Below are 19,001 nucleotides of genomic sequence, written 5' to 3'. Positions count from 1 at the left end.
GCCGGTCCTGGTTTACAGCCAATAAGGGGAAGCCTAGGGGCATGGCCCTGACGTGATGGAAAGGTGACAGCTATAAGGTTTGGTTCTGCTGGCTTTAGCCACAGCCAATGGGGAGATCAGTCAGGGGCGTGGTCCCGGGAGCTGACGAGGGAGCCTGGAAGATTCCATGCAGCCTAAGAGGATTGGCGGAAACGTACCACGTGACCTGGGTATTAAATAGGGGTGGAGACGAACGACACGTGGTCAGAACGGGAACGAACAGAGGAAGGAGGCCACGCGGGAGCGGGACTCCGAGTTGCCACGTGGCAGTGCGTCTCTCTCTCTCTATATCTGTCCCTCTCACGCTGCCTATCAGCAGCATGAAGTAAACTGTAATATAAGTTGAATAAAAGACGGATTCCAGAAGTCGCCTCAACGAGCTTTATTACATTGGTGTCAGAAGTATCTCTTGAGACCGTTTGGACGATCCTTCAAGATGTCCATGCACCTCAAGAAGAAGAACCCACCGGACCATCCGTCGGAGGAAGAAGTTGAAGCGGACGAGGACGAGCTGCTGGGAGCTGCGGGTCCTCTGCCTCCGGCTGCTGCTCTCCTCGACGCCGCTCATCGCCGACAGGCTGGAGAAGCGACGTCCTCGACTGCGGACGAGGGATGGCGGCGACTGGCGGAGCACATCGAGTCGCTCCGCGCGATTTTTCTGAATCTGGTGACGGTGGTCGTATCCTCAGCGGCCCTTGGTCGGTCGTGTGGTTTTCAACCAAGTGCCAATGACCAGGATTTTCAGTGGGAATCGACGTCCGCCATTGCTCCTGCCGCGCGGGGAGAGGCCTACATCATGGGCGGGGCTGCTGCGATGGAGCCGCCGGACGCCATCTTGGGCGGGGCTGTTGCCACGCGGCCGCCGGACGCCATTTTGACGGAGCCGCGAAGAATGTGGGAAGCGGGAATGGAGACGCTCGAGGCGTCGGAATTCACCGCGGACATCGCCTTCTTCAAATCAAGGAATTTATCGCCGGGGGCGATTGGAGTGCCTTCACGTGGCGCTTCGAGTCGGCCTTTAGATCCGTATGGTGGACGGAGGCGGAGGCACTGGAGGCGCTGCCCACGCTGCTGGATGATGTCTCCCTGGCGGTCTTCCGATCCATCCCGGCGACCAAGAAGAAGATGCTTCGTGATGCTTTCACGGAAATGGCGGAGTTTTACGACCCGCCGACGGCGGCTCCAGGAAATTTATGTCACGTCGTCGAGGATCAGAGGAATCACCCTTGGCCTACCGGGGGGCGCTGTTAGCGTTGGCTCATCGGCTGATCACCTGGATCCTCTCATCCTTTCCCGAATGATTGAGCTATCCCAGGAACTAAACATCTCGTTGCCGGTATGCGGCCACGAACCGCTTACGTCGCGATGGGCGGCGCGCTGCTTGGACGCTAAGTTCAATCTGAAGCGCTGGGATCAGATGGCGGCATGGACGGGGAATCCCGAAATAGACGGTCCACCGTTGGGGTGGGTTCCACGTCGGGTCGTCCACTGCTCCAATGACTCCGGCGACAATGAGGTGATGTCTGCTGTTCCTCGCTGGGTCCCGAAACGCCGGCTGCGCGACCAGTGTGATGATACGGGTCGACCACGTGCAGGGCCTGGGACGAGCGACCGCTGGGCGACCACGGCCACGTGCTTCAAGTGTGGCTGATGGGGCAATTTTGCCCGGGATTGCCGCTGCCGACCTCAGCCTTCTCAGCTCCCGTCGGGTCAGCTTCCATCTCGTACACCGGACGCGGATCCACGACACCCTCGGACGAGTCGGCACAAATCGGACACCCGGCAGGTCTTGTCACATCACCCATCCACTCGCACACATGTTTGCGCTCCGGACGGAAATTGTTGTACACCTGTGTCGATGCCACACTCTACGACACAATGGAAAAAATTGGCCCGTAGGGTGGTAGCAGCCGCGTCGGGCTCATCGACGGTACGAGGTACCATCGATGGGATCGATGTCCGTATTTTGGTGGACACAGGCGTGTCTGCCACCATCATTTCCGATGTCATTTTTCATCTCCTGTCCATTCCTATGTCACGGATCCGACTGGTTAATGATGCGTGTGTTGCTGCTAATGGGGGTAGCATGGGTATTTTCGGGCAAGTTGATGTGCGCATTGCTATCGGGAATATCACCGCGGAGGGACCAGTGTTTTCTCGTTCACTGGCCGTCCCATGCCTATTAGGCACCGATTTCTTGCGCCGCGTGCCAGTTAAGATACTCGTCGACCAAGGTTGCTTAGAAATGCCAGGGGGCCGTAGGATGTCGTTCCTGCCTTCCCTGCTGGGCCGTTCACCCCCGGGTAATGCGGTTAACGCGATTGTTGCTGCCACGGTAGAGGTGCCGTCGGGCTCGCAAAGGCTTATTCCGCTGCGTTACTGAAAGCCCTTGGATGCTGCGGATGGTGCGACGGGTGTGCTGTTATCCCCGTCGAATTCGGTGGCTAAATCTTTTTTTCCTAGTAGCGGCTCAAACTATCGTTCGGCCGGGTCAAGCCCCGTTCATACAAGTGTTGAATGGGGGCCTGAACCGGGTTGTCGTTCCGGCTGGATCGGTATTGGGGAGAGAATTTCAGATATAAACGGAGACACGAAACACACAATTGAGTACTGCAAGGGGCAGACTCCGGGGTGGGCCCCGCAATCAACCAAGGATGGCGAGGCTTGCAGAGTAGCGATGAGCTGAAAGATGAAGTATCGCAAAAAGTTTATTCTACATTGAGTGCCAGCTCCCACCAGCAGCTGCAGCCCAAGAGAAAGAGTGACGAGCAACGTCAAGCAATCAACCTCCAGGAAGGGTGGAAAGCGCCAAGCATCGACCAAGCGAGCATCGCAGAAGACCAGCCGCAGCGGACGAGCTGCGAGCGCAATCGTGCACCGCCAGAGAGCACGGAGCAGGAGAGGGCGCGCAACCAGCGCAACCAGCTCCACTAAGCAAGGGTGTCTGCCACCAGCGAACGAGCTGCGAGCTCCTCGTGCATCGCCAGAGAGCACGGGGCAGGAGAGAGCACGGGGCAGGAGAGAGCGCGCAACCAGCGCCACTGAGCAAGGGTGTCTGCCACCAGCGAACGAACTGCGAGTGCATCGTGCATCACCAGAGAGCACAAGCAGGAGAGAGCGCGCAACCAGCGACCACCGGGCGGGGGTGTCAGCAGTCAGCGAACGAGCTGCGAGCGCGATCGAGCACCTTCAAAGACAAGCGTCGTGCCAACTCAGCGCATCCAGCAGTGAAAGGAGCCTGCAGCTGCCGCCGAGTGAGAGAGAGCGCCGTGTGTATGAAACTCCCACACCCACAATGCATCGCCCAGCAGGGAACAAACTAATTTTGGTACAAGAAACGCCACCTCGGCGTCTGCTTAACGCAAAGAGTTGAGCAAGGAGACGATACACCAACACACACATAACGCACATATTGGGACTAATAAGAGTACTCCAAAGTTATCTCTGTGTTTCAAAAAGGGTGGCCATCCTAAGGTGGTGCGTCAACTATTAGCTGATCATGAAAAGCATTGCTGCCCATTGAGCTACGTGGATACGGTCGTTTAGAAGTATATTAGTCATTCCTTTTGTTAAATGCATAACTGTACCAATGAATTCATTGATGAAACTAGACATTTAGAAACCTACATTACGAATCAACACACTCACATGGAGACGTCCAACTCTTGAAGTTTGCGGACGACACCACCATCATTGGGCTCATCTCTGGTGGGGATGAGTCTGACTATAGGTGGGAAGCTGACAACCTGGTGACCTGGTGTAGCCAGAACAACTTAGAGCTTAATGCTCTTAAGACAGTGGAGATGGTTGTGGACTTCAGGAAGAATACAGCCCCACTCACCCCCATCACCCTGTACGACTCCCCAGTCAACACTGTGGAGTCCTTCCGCTTCCTGGGCACTATCCTCTCCCAGGACCTCAAGTGGGAACTGAACATCAGCTCCCTAATAAAGATAGCACAACAGAGGATGTACTTCCTACGGCAGCTGAAGAAATTCGACCTGCCAAAGACAATGATGGTGCACTTCTACACAACCATCATTGAGTCCATCCTCACCTCCTCCATCACCATCTGGTACGCTGCTACCACTGCCAAGGACAAGAGCAGACTGCAGCGTATCATTCGCACTGCTGAGAAGGTGATTGGCTGCAATCTGCCTACCCTCGAGGACCTGTACACCTCGAGGACCCTGAGGCGAGCGAGGAAGATTGTGGCCGACTCCTCCCACCCTGGACACACTCTCTGTTCCAGCTACTCCCCTCCGGCAGAAGGCTGCGGTCCATCAGGACCAAAACCTCACGCCACAAAAACAGTTTCTTCCCATCCGCTGCTGGCCTCTTCAACAAGGCCAGGGGCTCAAACTGACTTTAACACAATATCTGCACTATGTTACCCTATTTGCATTTTTGTAATTTTATATTGTATATTATAGCTATTGTATATTTTAGATTTTATTTTATTCAATTTTTACATACTTTAGCTCCTTAGTATTAGTTAGACTTGTACCTTTAGTATAGTTAGACTTGTAAACCACTTATTTAAGATTTAAGATTCCTATATGTTGAATGTATGCACCTTCCGGCCAAAGTAAATTCCTTGTCTGTGCGAACTTTCATGGCGAATAAAACCCCTTTTCTGATTTCTGATTCTGATTCTGAAATCTTTCTTTTGACCACAGAATCTTGCCCGTGAATTTATTGAAGCCCTTAGCCAATTGATAAGCATTTTCTAGACAGACAGGCACACTGCCGCACACCATTGTTCCAAGACATTTCGTTAATTGCATAATCTTACCAATGCATTCATTGAGGTCTACTTTTGCTTTCGGGATATGTTTCTTTATTGCTGTTCGTATGAATATTGTCACATTCATTTTAAGGACTTTTTCCCATCGCCGTGTATGCTCGCTTTACTCTGTGGAATTAACCGATTGTTCTGCTACCCAGCAGTTTAACAAACGTGATCATTGAGGGTTAAATGTACGGAGCAATGAGGAGGACATCTCCAGGAGTACTGTGTTGACATTCCAAGCATAAGAGTTCGTATATTAGAGTGTTATGTTTTTGTTTAGAGATTAAAGTTGCTTAACACAGAGGTGTCCGAGTGGTGCCTTCCTAAGTGCATGCATAATAATCTTAATTATAAGAACTGTATCCTGCGGTGAGATCTTAATCTTGAGACCTGACATAAACACACTAAAACATAATCAGTAAACGTTAAAGCGAAATTCATCGTATTATCCCGATTGATAATACAACCCGAGACAACGAATCATAGCCTAATTATCATATTTGCATACATTAGCATAAGTTCATAATCAGCATAAATTCGGATAATGACACATTTTTCAATTTTCATTTAATTTATATATTCTTTTTATTAAATTTTAAAGACCCGTGTATATACAACAAGCCTCAGACCCCTGGGCTCTGATGCAGCGAAGACACGCCTGTCACTAGTTGCAGCAAGGTGAATGCCTGGGAGACTCGCAGCCTCCATACTCGGTGGTATGGTAGATGTCGAACGCCCACTGGTCACAGAAATGTGGAGGCCTAGGAGCTTCATTAACGGCGAACTCTCCCTAATTGAAAGTGCACGGCAGAGGCGGGGCATGACCACCAACCAGACACTGCAATGGCCGGGAGTGGCCCAAATACCATGCTGCCTTTAACACTGGAACCTGTTTATACACTTCCCCTTTATCAAACAATCTACCTGAAAATTCAGCTGCATGACTCTCTCTCTCTCTGTCAGTGGAAATATAAAATATATTACCCGTCAACCCATACGGTTTGTCCGTATTCATGTACAGGGAAATTGAGTTTTCAGGTCCATACGGCGTGCAGCCGTTTCAATACGGGTGGTATGATGTTTTACCTACGTGACTTGACCGAAAACACCTAAGAATACGTTTCAATACGGGCAAAAATAATGTTTTTCTAGGGTGACCAATAAGGTTTGAATTGGTCTGTAATAAGATAGGCACTGATAAGGGGGTTGACAGGTATGAAATATGATCCCACAATGAGCTGATACTATTGTGGGGGCCGGCGTCCACCCCGGGCAGGTGGGGCGCGAAGTCCGCCACCTCCACTCCCTCCTCCACCGCGTCGATTGGCTCCCGCCCCCGGCGACCGGGTGATCCCCCCCCCCATCCTAGCGCCCTCTCTGAGGGACATAGCTAAATTGCTGGCTCACCGCCACACGGGGTTACTCCACACACACACGCCCGCATACACACCGCCACTAATGGCAACGCGGCGGCGAGCACGCGCAGGCACCTGGAGGCGATTATACCCTACCACGCACACACCACAGTTAACACTCAAGCGGCTGCGCGAACACACACGCGCACCTCCTGGTCATTATATTCCAATACGCACCCGCACCACAGCTGACGCTCAAGCGGCCGCACGAACCCGCGCACCGGCGGGCAGTTATATTCTACCCCGCGCCCAAACTAAGACTAACGCTACGCGGCTGCGTGAACACACGCGCTCCTGCTAGCGATTATATTCTAACACACGCCCGCACTACAGCTGATGCTCAAGCGGCGGTGCTAACACACGCGCGCCAGCGGGTGGTTATATTCCTACCTGCGTCCGCACTAAGATTAACGCGAAGCGGCTGCACGAACGCGCGTGCTCCGGCTGGCAATTATATTCTAACACGCGCACACACTGTGGCTCCGTGATCACTCTTCTGTGCATACCACCACTCACGCTAACGCGGGCCGCAGCAGTCCGACCGCGCCCACACCTGTAAGCGATTATTAATGAGTGTTTGTGCTGCGGCTCTGCCTCTCACTCTCTCTGTGCTAACGTTTATTCACGGCACAAACCCTGCACTGCCCGGAGGGAATATTCTGTGAGCAGAGCCTAGCCTACTGCGATCCAAGTCCCCAAACACTCACACGCTCTATCATGTACCTCGCAGCTGTACTCACGGCGTCGCATGGACGCTGTGAGAGTCGGAGGGAGGATGACGAAAAAACCTTGCCTATCACTGCCTTGTAGCAGCATTCGCTGGCATCACACAGATGCTGCAAGCGGCTCGAGGAGGCAGGACGGCAGGAGGGGGGGTCTTAGCGACCAGGCTGTTGAAGATGAGATCTCTTGAATCATTTTTCGCGCCCCTTTTTATCCCCTTGACTTTTGAAATCCAGAGCTACGTCATCCGGCGCAGCTAATCATGAGCCTATCTGTGTTTTGAACCGTTTCTCTGCCCTTACATGGAGCATTACGTTACGTTATTTTTCAACCCATTGTCTCTGCACCCGTACTCATTAATCTGGAAGGGCGTCCAGCTGCCGAATACACACCCGGCTAGTGTGTACTTGGTCTGTGGTGCTGGGATCCCCTAACCTCATCGTTTGCTCTGGGCGCCTAATATTTAACCCCAGCCACTCCCCGATGTCGTGCATGACTCATTGTGGCTGGCTCGGTGAACCTTTGTGCGCCCATACAATTTTAAGCCAATTTAGGGGCGCCGCAATGTGATTTGTCCTGGAATGGTCGGCCAATCTCCTGGCACCGGGAAACTGTGGGCCTTCTCACTTATGGGCTCTTCGGATGAAAACCCGTTGTGCCAGGCGATCCCCGGCTGGGATATTGCATGTGTGTGCTGCGTGTGTGCATGTGCTCAGGGTGGAAGTCGGGGCGCTTGCGGAGTTGCTCCGCGGCCGTGGCACGGATATCACCGAATCACACATTTTGCAATTTGAAATAGAGTAATTGGTTAACCACTTCATCTGTAGCCTAAATTATCAAATGTAAAGCAAATATCTGCCCTGAAATATTTGATAACCTTTGAAAATGTATTGAAGGGTTATGGCCCGATGCATGGCTCGTTTGTGCACACCTGCATTAGTACAATATTGTTTTAAACTTGCTCCTGTATCCGTGTTTTTCTCTTTGCATCCAAAATATTTCAAAACATTCCCTCCTAAGTATAAATAACATCACTAACATTCCCATCCATCACTTATCGGCTGCTCCGGCCTCAGCAGACTCCGCAGCCCGGGTCGTCTTCTCTCCAACACTGCAAAAGATTGCACCTCGCACGCTTTTTTCAGGCGAGGTCGGGCTTCCACACGTGGCATAAGGTCACATCTCCCGTGCATCATGCACTTCGCATTACTCACCTAAATTATCTATATTTCACATATGTAATTTAAATTGTACAATTCAGTTGAATTAATGCTGACCAAGTTTTAACTCTGATAATCCTCAAAATTTGGTTAAGGTTAACCCTCACTCTAACAAAATATGTAATAACAAAACAACTGTCATTAACTTCAACACAATTTAATATTGGTTGAACACCCATTTACAAAATGGCATGTTTAAACCAAAGTGTGTGAAATAAATGTGTTGCTCCATATCGCTATGGGTGTTTTTCAGCCGACCTTCGCAATATTGGTTGTTCATGGGAAGATATAGATTAGTGGCATGTGGCACCAGTACTCCAAAGCTTATCCAAGGGCAAGGCCAACCGCTAGAATTCTAAATAAAGGTTAAAACTCGCTGCCACGTGACAGATTTTCTGTATAAAAGGGGCTGCCCAACAGCAGGAGGCCAGCACCGTCTACCACAGTAGCAATATCTCTCTTCTGGCTCGTCTCGTGCTTCGCCTTAATCGGCGCCGCCTTCGGTATGAAACTGCCATTGCACACCTGTTGAACTCAAACACTCACAACGTAAAATGGGAGTCGCACGCAGCGTGGTAGGATAGGAAATCTACGCTTTGAGGCTTAAATTGAATTCCTTTATAAGGCCTTTATAAGAATACTAATTATAGAGGCTCTTAAAGATACGCCAGCTATTTTTTTATTCATCAATCATCATGCGAGAGAACCATTTGAACATGTACGCCATAGTGAGGGATTCACTGAACCCTGGGTAATTTTTTTGTCGATAAACCAAGACATGGTGTACTCACAATTTGCCAGAATACTTTAACGAAATACATGAATAAATCCCCAATTGATATGAGAGCTGGGGAAAATGTACATACATTTTGCCTTGGGATGAAACTCAAAAGATCTGTGTTTTAAACTATCAAGATTGTGTAGACAAGCAGTACCAGGGTTACAGAAGGGTTAGGTTCCTGAGAAACATCCGTAACCCGAAAATTTTACGTCGGAAACAAAACAATTTCCCCCTCAAATCAACGATAAAATCCCATATCTGGAATAGTTGTGCCTCCCCTACCGTTTTCTCTGAGTATTGTACGGTATAACGCTGTCATCCGCTTTCTATCGCTACCTGTATCGTATCGCTGGACATACGCTCTACACTTCCTATGATGTTTTCATTTGATCAAATATCTACCCTAACACTGCCCATAATTCAACGAATGGAACATACACTGGACTGTGTCTAATTGTTTATGAATGCCACGAAGCATAGAAAACAAACAATTACGTAATGCTACAAAGAAATCGAGACGATGTGACGGGTAGTCTACTCAGGGTACCAATGTAACAGCGTAACTCAAAGTGCTGTACAGGACACCACCACCTTGGGGAATATGCGGCCCAGCTTTACCCCTCCCTCATCTGTATTCATCCGCAACCTCACCACGCTGCACCATTTGCGCTTACATAACTAATGCAGACATTTATGCATACAGTATTGCAATTTTTGTTACGTGATTTATAGGAGAATAATTCCTGCAGTCACGAAAGCTCCAAAATTAAGATTAATTTCCGTTAAGTCGGATTTTCATAAGTCGGGTCTTCCACACTATAGTTTTTATACACATAGCGCAAACTGCTGTCTAACTATAATTCTTTCATATTGTATGTATGTAATCATGGGCAATGATCTATTAGCTGGTGGATGAATGCCCCACCAAGCCGTCGACTTCTCTCATGTTCTAATGATGCAACAATATTTACATAGCTCCTCCACTAGCTTTGTAGGTAAATCATTCAAGGAGCCTCTGCAGACTGCATCAGCAGTAGGCAATGCTTTCCCACCTGATGACGGACGCTTGTGTTGCGCCCGAAACGTCGTGATTTAATTTAGTTTTCATTTATTTTATTTAATTTTTTACCGACGTGACTTTACCGAAAAAACAAAGAGTATGAATCCTTGCAGTCACGAAAGCTTCAAATCGAGAATTGAGCATCTGTAATGTTCACGATAAATGACCGTTATCTTTACACATCACAGGGTGCGGTGTCCCGGCCATCAAGCCGGTCATCACCGGCTACTCCCGCATCGTCAACGGCGAGAATGCGGTGTCGGGCTCCTGGCCCTGGCAGGTGTCCCTGCAGGTGAGTGCTCAATGTTAGTATATCATGAGTCCACATTGACATGAACCGTATCGCGGTGTCCACGAGACAAGCGAAAGTCGGCCTGTACGAACTGCTGTTTGGTATGTGAGGTGTGCTACGCGTGTCCCAGAGTGCGACACGACACCAATTCTGTCGCGTCTTGCCACTACAGGATTCCACCACATGGCACTATTGTGGTGGCTCCCTCATCGACCCCTCGTGGGTGGTGACCGCTGCCCACTGCGAGTTCAAGTAAGTGCATGCTGGAGTCACTGCACCAGCATAGCACCGCTCATTGTTAACAACTTTAAAACGAGGAAGAATATCTTTATCAATCAGTAAATGTTCGGTTTTCTTAAATGCGTCCGCAGCCCGTCCCGTGACCGCGTCGTCCTGGGCGAGCACGACAGGAACTCCAACGCCGAGAACATCCAGTCTCTTGTCGTCTCTAAGGTAAACTTGCGAGCCATGAATTGACCTCATGAACATTCCCTGCAACTTCCTAGACATTGCAATGGATGAAGTTCAACTGAGACCAATTGTGTTGATCAAGTACCCTGAATTTAACAAATGTAGTGAGTTTAAGGTATTATAACATCTCGTTCTGTTTGCACACACAGGCCATCACTCACCAGCAGTGGGACTCCTACAACATCAACAACGACATCATGTTGCTGAAGCTGGCTCAGCCCGCTCAGATCGTGGCCCGTGTCTTTCCCGTCTGCCTGCCCGCCGCCTCGGATGTCTTCGAAGATAACATGATGTGTGTCACCTCTGGCTGGGGCAAGGTCCGCTCTTCCGGTGAGCATCAAAGACCAATAATTAACAAAATTTACTTTGCGCAGGGTATTCATTCAGACGTCCTACAGCTCGTAGGCCTATTCAACTTTGACAGTAACTCGTGCCAAATAGTCATTAAGAAATATTATTAAAGAGATGATCTAACCATTATTATGTTATTTGGCATTCTTCTATGTGTGTGTTCACAGCCTTCAACACGCCTCCCATCCTGCAGCAGACCGCTCTGCCCATTGTGCCTACTCCCATCTGCCAGCAGAAGTGGGGCACCGTGAACGTCATCACCAGTGTCATGATCTGCGCTGGTGGTGCTGGAGCCAGCTCTTGCATGGTAAACGTTAACGGCCTTCCATTACGTAGCTAAAGTGGTATTTGAAGTAAGCGTTTTAATGCCTACACCAGAAGATAGGCGATCATCATTAGAGGTATGAGGGATGGTGGGGTTAATGGGACTGTCTTGTAAAAATGTAACATGTTTGAAAGTAAACCATTGATGAAAGTAGTTGTTGACAATTTAATAGGATTGAACTTTGATATAAACCTCAATACTTAATTTTAAGTGGCAATATATTTAGTATTTCATCATCTAATGTAAATTGGTGACAGCTCATTATTACCATGCACAATGCACATACATTATTTTAAAAAAAATGTGTAATGATTGCAGACCTGCACCACCATATAAGTGAAGTGTATCTCAACACAACTCAATTGTCATCAAATATGGGTAGGATGGTTTTATTTTACTTTATTCTGTCTCGATATCGAAGCTCATTCCGATATGCTTGTGGTTATGCACCTTGCGTGTCTTCTCTCCAGGGCGACTCTGGCGGCCCCCTGGTGTGCGAGAAGAACGGCGTGTGGTACCTCGTGGGGATCGTGTCGTGGGGCAGCAGCTCGTGCTCCACCAGCATGCCGGCCGTGTACGCGCGCGTCACCGCCCTGCGAAGCTGGATAGACCAGACCATGGCTGCCAACTAGACACACTGATGGGCAACGATTCAGTAATTGCTTTCAATTGGTCGCATTGGATTCGTGATTGTGAAGACCTTGGATATTGTACGAATCCATTTGTTAATGACATGTTTTATCATTAATACAATTGTTGACCAATATTTTTCCCAAAAAGTTTGATTTATTTCATCCTTGACTTGTTTTGGTTTAACACGTAGGCTTTCGCGACCAATATCATCCACAATACAGGTTTTTTTGGGTGAGATCGCGTATTCCATTTGTAGGCAGTTTAAGGAATACGAGTTTAAACCACAGATTTTTTTACAACAGTAACATAGCTAATATTCCAACAAGCTAGTCGACCTTCCCAAATGCAATTCTAAATTTATACTCATGTATATTCTTCATTCATTTATAAATTGCTTTCCGTGCACATCTGAAGTTTTTTTTAAAGAGGATGACGTCGTCATGATTGGACTAGAGTTTGGAAACCCATGGAGTATGTTATATGTAATGAACTCTGTCATATCACTGCAATTTAACTCTAATCGTAACGTGAACAAAATTTCAACTTCAAGATTAGCTTAACACCGAGTATAATCATACAGGCAGACATCGTCGAACGCAGGGGTAACGTTCTTGAAAAATGCCATATTGGGAAAAACCACGTTCGACAATAAAGTTTATGGAAGTTGCATTTCTGTGTCTGAAATCATCAACCCCTCCCTCTTTAACTAAATATACATGATTTCCACCCTTGTTATTATGCTAAAGGATGCTGAGTTACTCTCCGTTTCTTGTGTTTGTGTACACTCTTGATTTTTCAATTTCACCTCAATTTAAACCCCCATCTCCATTCCTCTTTCCGCACCGCGACACTCATGCCCATAACTCGCCCCCGACATGCAATTGCCAGCACGGTACTGGCCCCTAACAAAGTCACTTGAACGTGAATGATTTGCCATTTAGGCGTCCATATGAACTGACACATTTCCTGCGTGTTCTGACTCGTAACAATTTTTAGAATTTCTTCATTTTTGTAAAAAAAAATCTCCAGGACAAAGAGCGCTTTGACGAATTAGCGTTGTACGGGGTCGCGCTTAGCGAGATCTGCCTGTATGTTATACCAGGCAGATCTCGCTAAAAGCGACCCAATCGAACGCTAATTCGTTACAGCACTCTTTGTTACTATAACATATAGCACGGCCGGCCGGTCTGCAAGGACACAGCACCTATGGTGGCGGCAGTGAGGCTGGTACAACAGAATGGGGAGCCCTTCTGATGCCAGCAGGGTGTGCGGCAACAGGGCGAAAAGCCCAGAGCAGCGGGATGATGGCTGCCCGTCATCCCACAAACACCCACGCACACAGTGAAATAGTGCTCACCACCAAACCTCTCCACATGGGTTTTTATCCTGGCAACCTTGAAGGTTATTTTTCCATGAGTTTTTCACATGAGAGGCGAGTAGGGGGCATTGGGGGTGATAGAAAACCAATGTGTGTATGATTGAAAAATGTGAACCCAGTGTGAGGTCACCTTCAGGAAACCCCAAATAACAATTATAGTTACGTTATAAAATGAGAGGGCAGCCTGTCCTACAGATGCGTTATATTCTCCATCGGCTCAGCCCTCTTCTCTCAACTATTCTCTGCTATTGACTCCATCTCTCCTCTGTTGGGCACTCTCACCCACCGGACACTACTCACCTGATGTTCGCTGCTCACATCAGGCTTTTCACTGGTCAATGATTCTATCAGCTTCGACAATTGCGCACCATCCATCGTGCATTGATTAAAGAGATAGCGAGGATGCTTTTCCATGCATTCATCATCAGTCGCATGGACAATTGCAACAGGATATTTTGCTGTTCTAGCACTGTGCATCTACGTCCATTCTGGCCAGTGTTCAATACTACGGTTCACCTGATAGTTCGGACGCGGCAATTTTAATATGATAACGATCTCGATATGAGACGACTTAAATTGGCTATTAAATCTAGATTTTATGAACAAAAATAAACTTTGCTTACTATTTTACAAGATGCTGCACCAATCCGCTCTGTCTTATCTCACTGAGCAATGTATACTCGCCTCAATGGACCCCAGACGATGCACTCTACAATTCACAGCTCATGGTGATCTACTGTACCCACGCACACACATTGTGCTGTTTTGGGGTCTTTGGTCCGAAGACCGGTTACTTGCATATGTTTTGGATCCATCCTTGAGTCTGAGTCAGCTTGCAACAGACTTAAAAGAGTAAAACTTAGTATGCAAGATCAGTGCGCATTTACATCGTACATAGCTAACCGTGCTAATCGGAGGTGCGGGATGCTCACATGACATCTAATGCTCACGAAACACCCCCAATACTCCCATGACACCATTCACCAGTCATCCACTTGACCCTCACCATATACAACTGACACCTAACTACTTGGTAGACACCACACTACTCTGCTGACATTTAGGCACTCTAAACTCCTGAATTCAGTAGACATCACCCACCACTCACCTGCCACCAGCCTCATCGTTAATACATACTCACCAGACCAATTGACTTGATAATTACACCACTAAACTACACCCTCATCTCCAACTACACCAAACTGTACTCCAACAAGGCACTGCACAACGTCACAATTGTAGACTACACCACATCACTCTTAGTGCGCCATTCCTTAGCACAGGTCAACCGAAATGAAGAACCGACTTTTACCAATAAAACTTGAACAAAACAAAACACAACTGAACAATCACAATAACCAACCCACTCGCAACTCCCCCAAAAAGTCACCCAACTGCACAATTGGGTCTTGACTTTGGAAATTCTTCCGGGCCTCACGTCGGAGCAGCTTACAGTCTCAGTCAAGACTTCTGGGCTCAGGAACAACTTGCAGTCTCAGACCGCTGAGTTAGATTCAGTGAAGACAGGTGCATCTGTTCATTGTGGGACTTTAAGAAGCATTGTCTGTAAGGTCGTTTGTATATTTATAATACTGGGAATGCTGTTATAATGTTAGGATTGCCATTATAATGCTGTAAATGCCTTTATAATGATGTAAATTGTTATGATAAATATGAGGCCTAGTTAACAACGAAGCCTGCCACTTGCATTATCGTGAATGTTATTTGTAGTTGGATAAGTCGTGCCAGACTTGGGCCCATGTAACTTTAATGCAATCTTGAGAGCAAGGATGAAGAAGTATCTCATCCACAGTTCAGTGTTATATGCAGAACTGTACATTTAGGCTACAGTATGGTGACTACACAAAGTGACTTAATTTAACACAGTCGCTTATTCACTTGCTGTATAGTTATGCAGTGCTAATGTAGGTTCGTGGTCCATCCAGGACCTATTGTTGAGATTCATCTTATCTAAGACAATGTTATGATGCTGCAGTGTTCATTCATTGTATTGATATTGTAAGTATTAACAGATGCTGTATTTTGTGCTGTGTTTTTCCATCAGTTTTATTTCGTTCTATTCATTAAAAACGTTGGAGTCGGATTTTCACCCCGGCTCTGAAAATGTATTGAATGCCAGGTAAACTACTTGGTGCAACGCAGCGCACAGCGAGGCCGTGACAGTAAAAATGCATTATTCTTGGAGCTCTCAACCAGCCAGCTCCTCAGGCTTAGAAATCTCAAGCAGCCAGCTCCTCAGGCTTGGAGCTCTCAAGCAGCCAGCTCTGCAGTGAGTCTACATTAAACTTGTGTTCTAAGCATCGCAGCATGGAAATCCACAGTTCAGCAGGGAGAGATGCTGAAACAAGTGATTTAACCAATCCAGGACCTCCAATCATTCCTCAAGAGAATCAAGGGAGTTCAAGGCCCCAAAGAGAAGTCAGGCTGACACAACGGGCCTTTGAAAGCGATGATGCTGAGAAGCAAGACTTTGATGCCAGGATACAAAGGGCATGGGACCGGGTTGAAGCAGGTATAACTGAAGGTCACTAACGCCTCAGACACAGTGGCCTCAATTCAGTGGGCCATACATCGAGTGAAGGTCGGCAGTTCAAGCTACAAGCTGCTGGCAAATAAATACATCTCCCACCTGAAGAAGGTGAAGACAGACGAGGGCATCGAGGGAGTGCGCATTCAGGAGCACTTCTTTGAACTGCTCGATGATAATGTGAAGGCAGTGATACAAGACACAATGGACCGTGTGGATGGCTTAAGAGAGACACCATCTAAGCACTCTGTCTCATTCAAGTCCATCACAAGATCTAAAGGCTCAGCTCACTCACAGTTATCATCTGCCAGGATGGCAGCAGCTCAGGCACGTGCAGCAGCAGAAGCAGCAAACGGCCCGTATCTCCTACATGGCTGAAGAGGAAGCCATGATAATTGAAAAGGCCCGCATTCATGAAAAAGCAAGCGTAACCAAGAGTACATTGGTGGCTACTGCCACACGGAAGAAAGCAGAGCTGGATGCTAGTTAAGCACCCTACAACTCAAAAAAGAAGCAGCTGCTGCAAAGGCCCAGGCAGAGATGCTCGAATCAGCAGCCAATCTGGATAAGGAAGATAATTGGAGTGAGTTTGGCACTCAGATATCTGTCAAGGACCGTGATCAACTTACCAGAAAAAATATTTTGGACTGGTCTGAACAACGCACCAATGCTCTACCACCAACCGATACTTAGCAAAAGGCGGATGTTGAGACATCACCACCTCCATGCCGAGTGAACATGAATGATGTCCACGGGAATGGTGAAAATGCATACCCTGCCCTGGCAGTTAATCACCAACTCAGCATCTTACACGTGGGGTCAGACAAGGATGCATTAAGTCAGACCCACATTACATACAGTCACATAAAGAGATCAAACCAACGTGATCAAAACCTTTTGGGCCCATAATCCAATGCCATCGCGAATGATGGCATGCAAGGCAATACAGCCAATAATAGCACCTCACAAGCGCCAGTATGGACACACCCTGAATTAGCAGGCATAGGGGACTTTGCTAGGTACTTGGCTCACCGTGAACTAATCAACACAGGACTCGTAAAGTTTGATGACCACTCTGATAACTATCGAGTCTGGAGATCTACCTTCAGGAACGCAATCAGGAATGCAGATATCTCAGCAAGTGAATGACTCAACCTGTTGGTGAAATGGTTAAGAAACAAATCTGCAGAGTATGCAAAAAGGATCTGGTAGGCAAACATGGACGACCCTGCCTCAAGCCTGCATACGGTGTGGGAGAGGCTTGAGGAGGGCTATGGTAGCCCAGAAACCATTGAAAAGGCTCTCTTCAAGAAGTTGCAGAACTTTTCAAAAATCTCTGGTCGAGACAATAAAAGGTTACATGAGCTTGGATATCTTCTGATGGAACTTCAATCAGCCAAGGCTTATCACTACTTACCAGGTCTCATGTTCCTGAATACCTATCATTGAGTGAACCCCATCGTGGAGAAATTGTCATTCGACGTGCAGAAGAAATGGAGAACAAAGGGTTCCAGATACGAGTCAGATCATCAGGTTGCATTCCCCCCATTCTCGTTTTTCTCAAGGTTTATCTACAACCTGGGTCGGACCAGAAATGACCCGAGTTTCATGTGAAGCACCACGGGGATCTCCAGTCCAGATCTCCCAAAATTGAAAGAGCAACGGCGAAACGAGGAACAGTGAGAATGCCAATCTCTGTACACAAGACTGAGGTCTCTCCTACATTATTCGCAAATACTGTCCAGGCAACCATCACAAAGAAAGGCAATGCCCATTGCATGATGAACCTCACTCTCTCCAGAAATGCCGTGAGTTCAGGAGGAAGCAATTGGAAGAGCATAAGAATATGGGGGAAATCCCGTTAGGGTGTTGGTGGACACAGAAGCATCAGTCACCATAATTTCTGCGATCATGTTCAATATGTTACAAGTGGATAAACGTCGCCTAGAACCCGTTTCTATTAAATTTGTCACAATAGGCGTAGCCTGGGAATTGTTGGGAAAGTTAAAACGGAAATCCACATAGGGGAAATGTATTTATCGGGCCCCATATTGGTCTCTTTGGCCATAGCAGTACCATGCTTATTGGAAACTGATTATTTCAGTTGGCTACCCATTAAAATACTAATGGCTCAGGGCTGCATTGACACGCTGTCAGGAAGACAGATATATTTTTTGCAGCCTGACACAGAGACAGGGAAGGCCGCTAGAGTCACGCCCTGGTGGGAAAGTTGATGTCAATTCTGCTCCTAGCACAGGTTCCCTTGCAACATCGATCGCCACTAATTACATCGGGTGCGGAATACCAATTACAATATCACCATTGGGACCAAAGATCAGTCGACATTCACTAACGGCAGCGAACACCATTTTTAAATGGAACCAGTGATTATATATGCAAGTTTTGAACACATCAGAGCAAGTGCTAACAGTAATTGCACAGATTTACCTCGCAAGTGAATAAAAAAAGATGAAGTAGTGACAGGGATACAGGAAGTTATGGATGGGGTAGGGTTTCACTGGGCAGGGGAAATCGTTCATCGGAACCCTGAGTTGACTCAAGGTCAAAGAGACCGGCTTAAAAGTCTCCTTCCCGAAATCAATTATATTTTCAATAAGGGCCCGTATGATTTGGGCTGCACTGACATGATGCAGCACCACATTGAAATGGGGAATGCTCAACCCGTGAGACAGAACTCATATAGAGTGGGTCCGGCAGAAAAGGAGCAGATCCATCGAGCTATAGACGAGATGTTAAAAGCATAAATCATTTCTCCATCGACCAGCCCTTGGGGAGCACCAGTAAGACTGGTGATAAAACCAGATGGCTCCATGTGGTTTTGCATGGATTTGTAATGCGAGCAAGGATTGAGGGGGGGCGGAGTCTGGGTCACGTGGGGAGTGGGTGGAGTTGGGGTCACGTGAGCGAGGGGATTTAGGGGGAGAACCGGAAGGGGAAATGGAGTGGAGACGG

The 19,001-nt window shown here is 47.7% G+C and overlaps 1 protein-coding gene across 1 annotated transcript; it reads left to right on the top strand.

Annotated features, from left to right (window-relative positions):
• Nucleotides 1–475: 475 nt before the first annotated feature.
• On the top strand, nucleotides 476–12,236 carry LOC133350750 (chymotrypsinogen B-like). The gene is made up of 10 exons (XM_061565474.1): nucleotides 476–878; nucleotides 2,226–2,342; nucleotides 3,907–4,058; nucleotides 8,596–8,692; nucleotides 10,219–10,322; nucleotides 10,495–10,574; nucleotides 10,694–10,775; nucleotides 10,943–11,123; nucleotides 11,312–11,451; nucleotides 11,940–12,236. The coding sequence occupies exons 1-10, from the start codon at nucleotides 476–478 to the stop codon at nucleotides 12,099–12,101; spliced, it is 1,518 nt and encodes a 505-aa protein (XP_061421458.1). The 3' UTR covers nucleotides 12,102–12,236.
• Nucleotides 12,237–19,001: the final 6,765 nt, after the last annotated feature.

Source organism: Lethenteron reissneri, chromosome 35 (genome assembly GCF_015708825.2).
Source record: "Lethenteron reissneri isolate LAM-NWPU_2019-01 chromosome 35, ASM1570882v1, whole genome shotgun sequence".
Classification (NCBI taxonomy): domain Eukaryota; kingdom Metazoa; phylum Chordata; class Hyperoartia; order Petromyzontiformes; family Petromyzontidae; genus Lethenteron; species Lethenteron reissneri.
The sequence above is the reverse complement of the archived record's forward strand: the minus strand, read 5'-3'. Positions and strand labels throughout refer to the sequence as shown.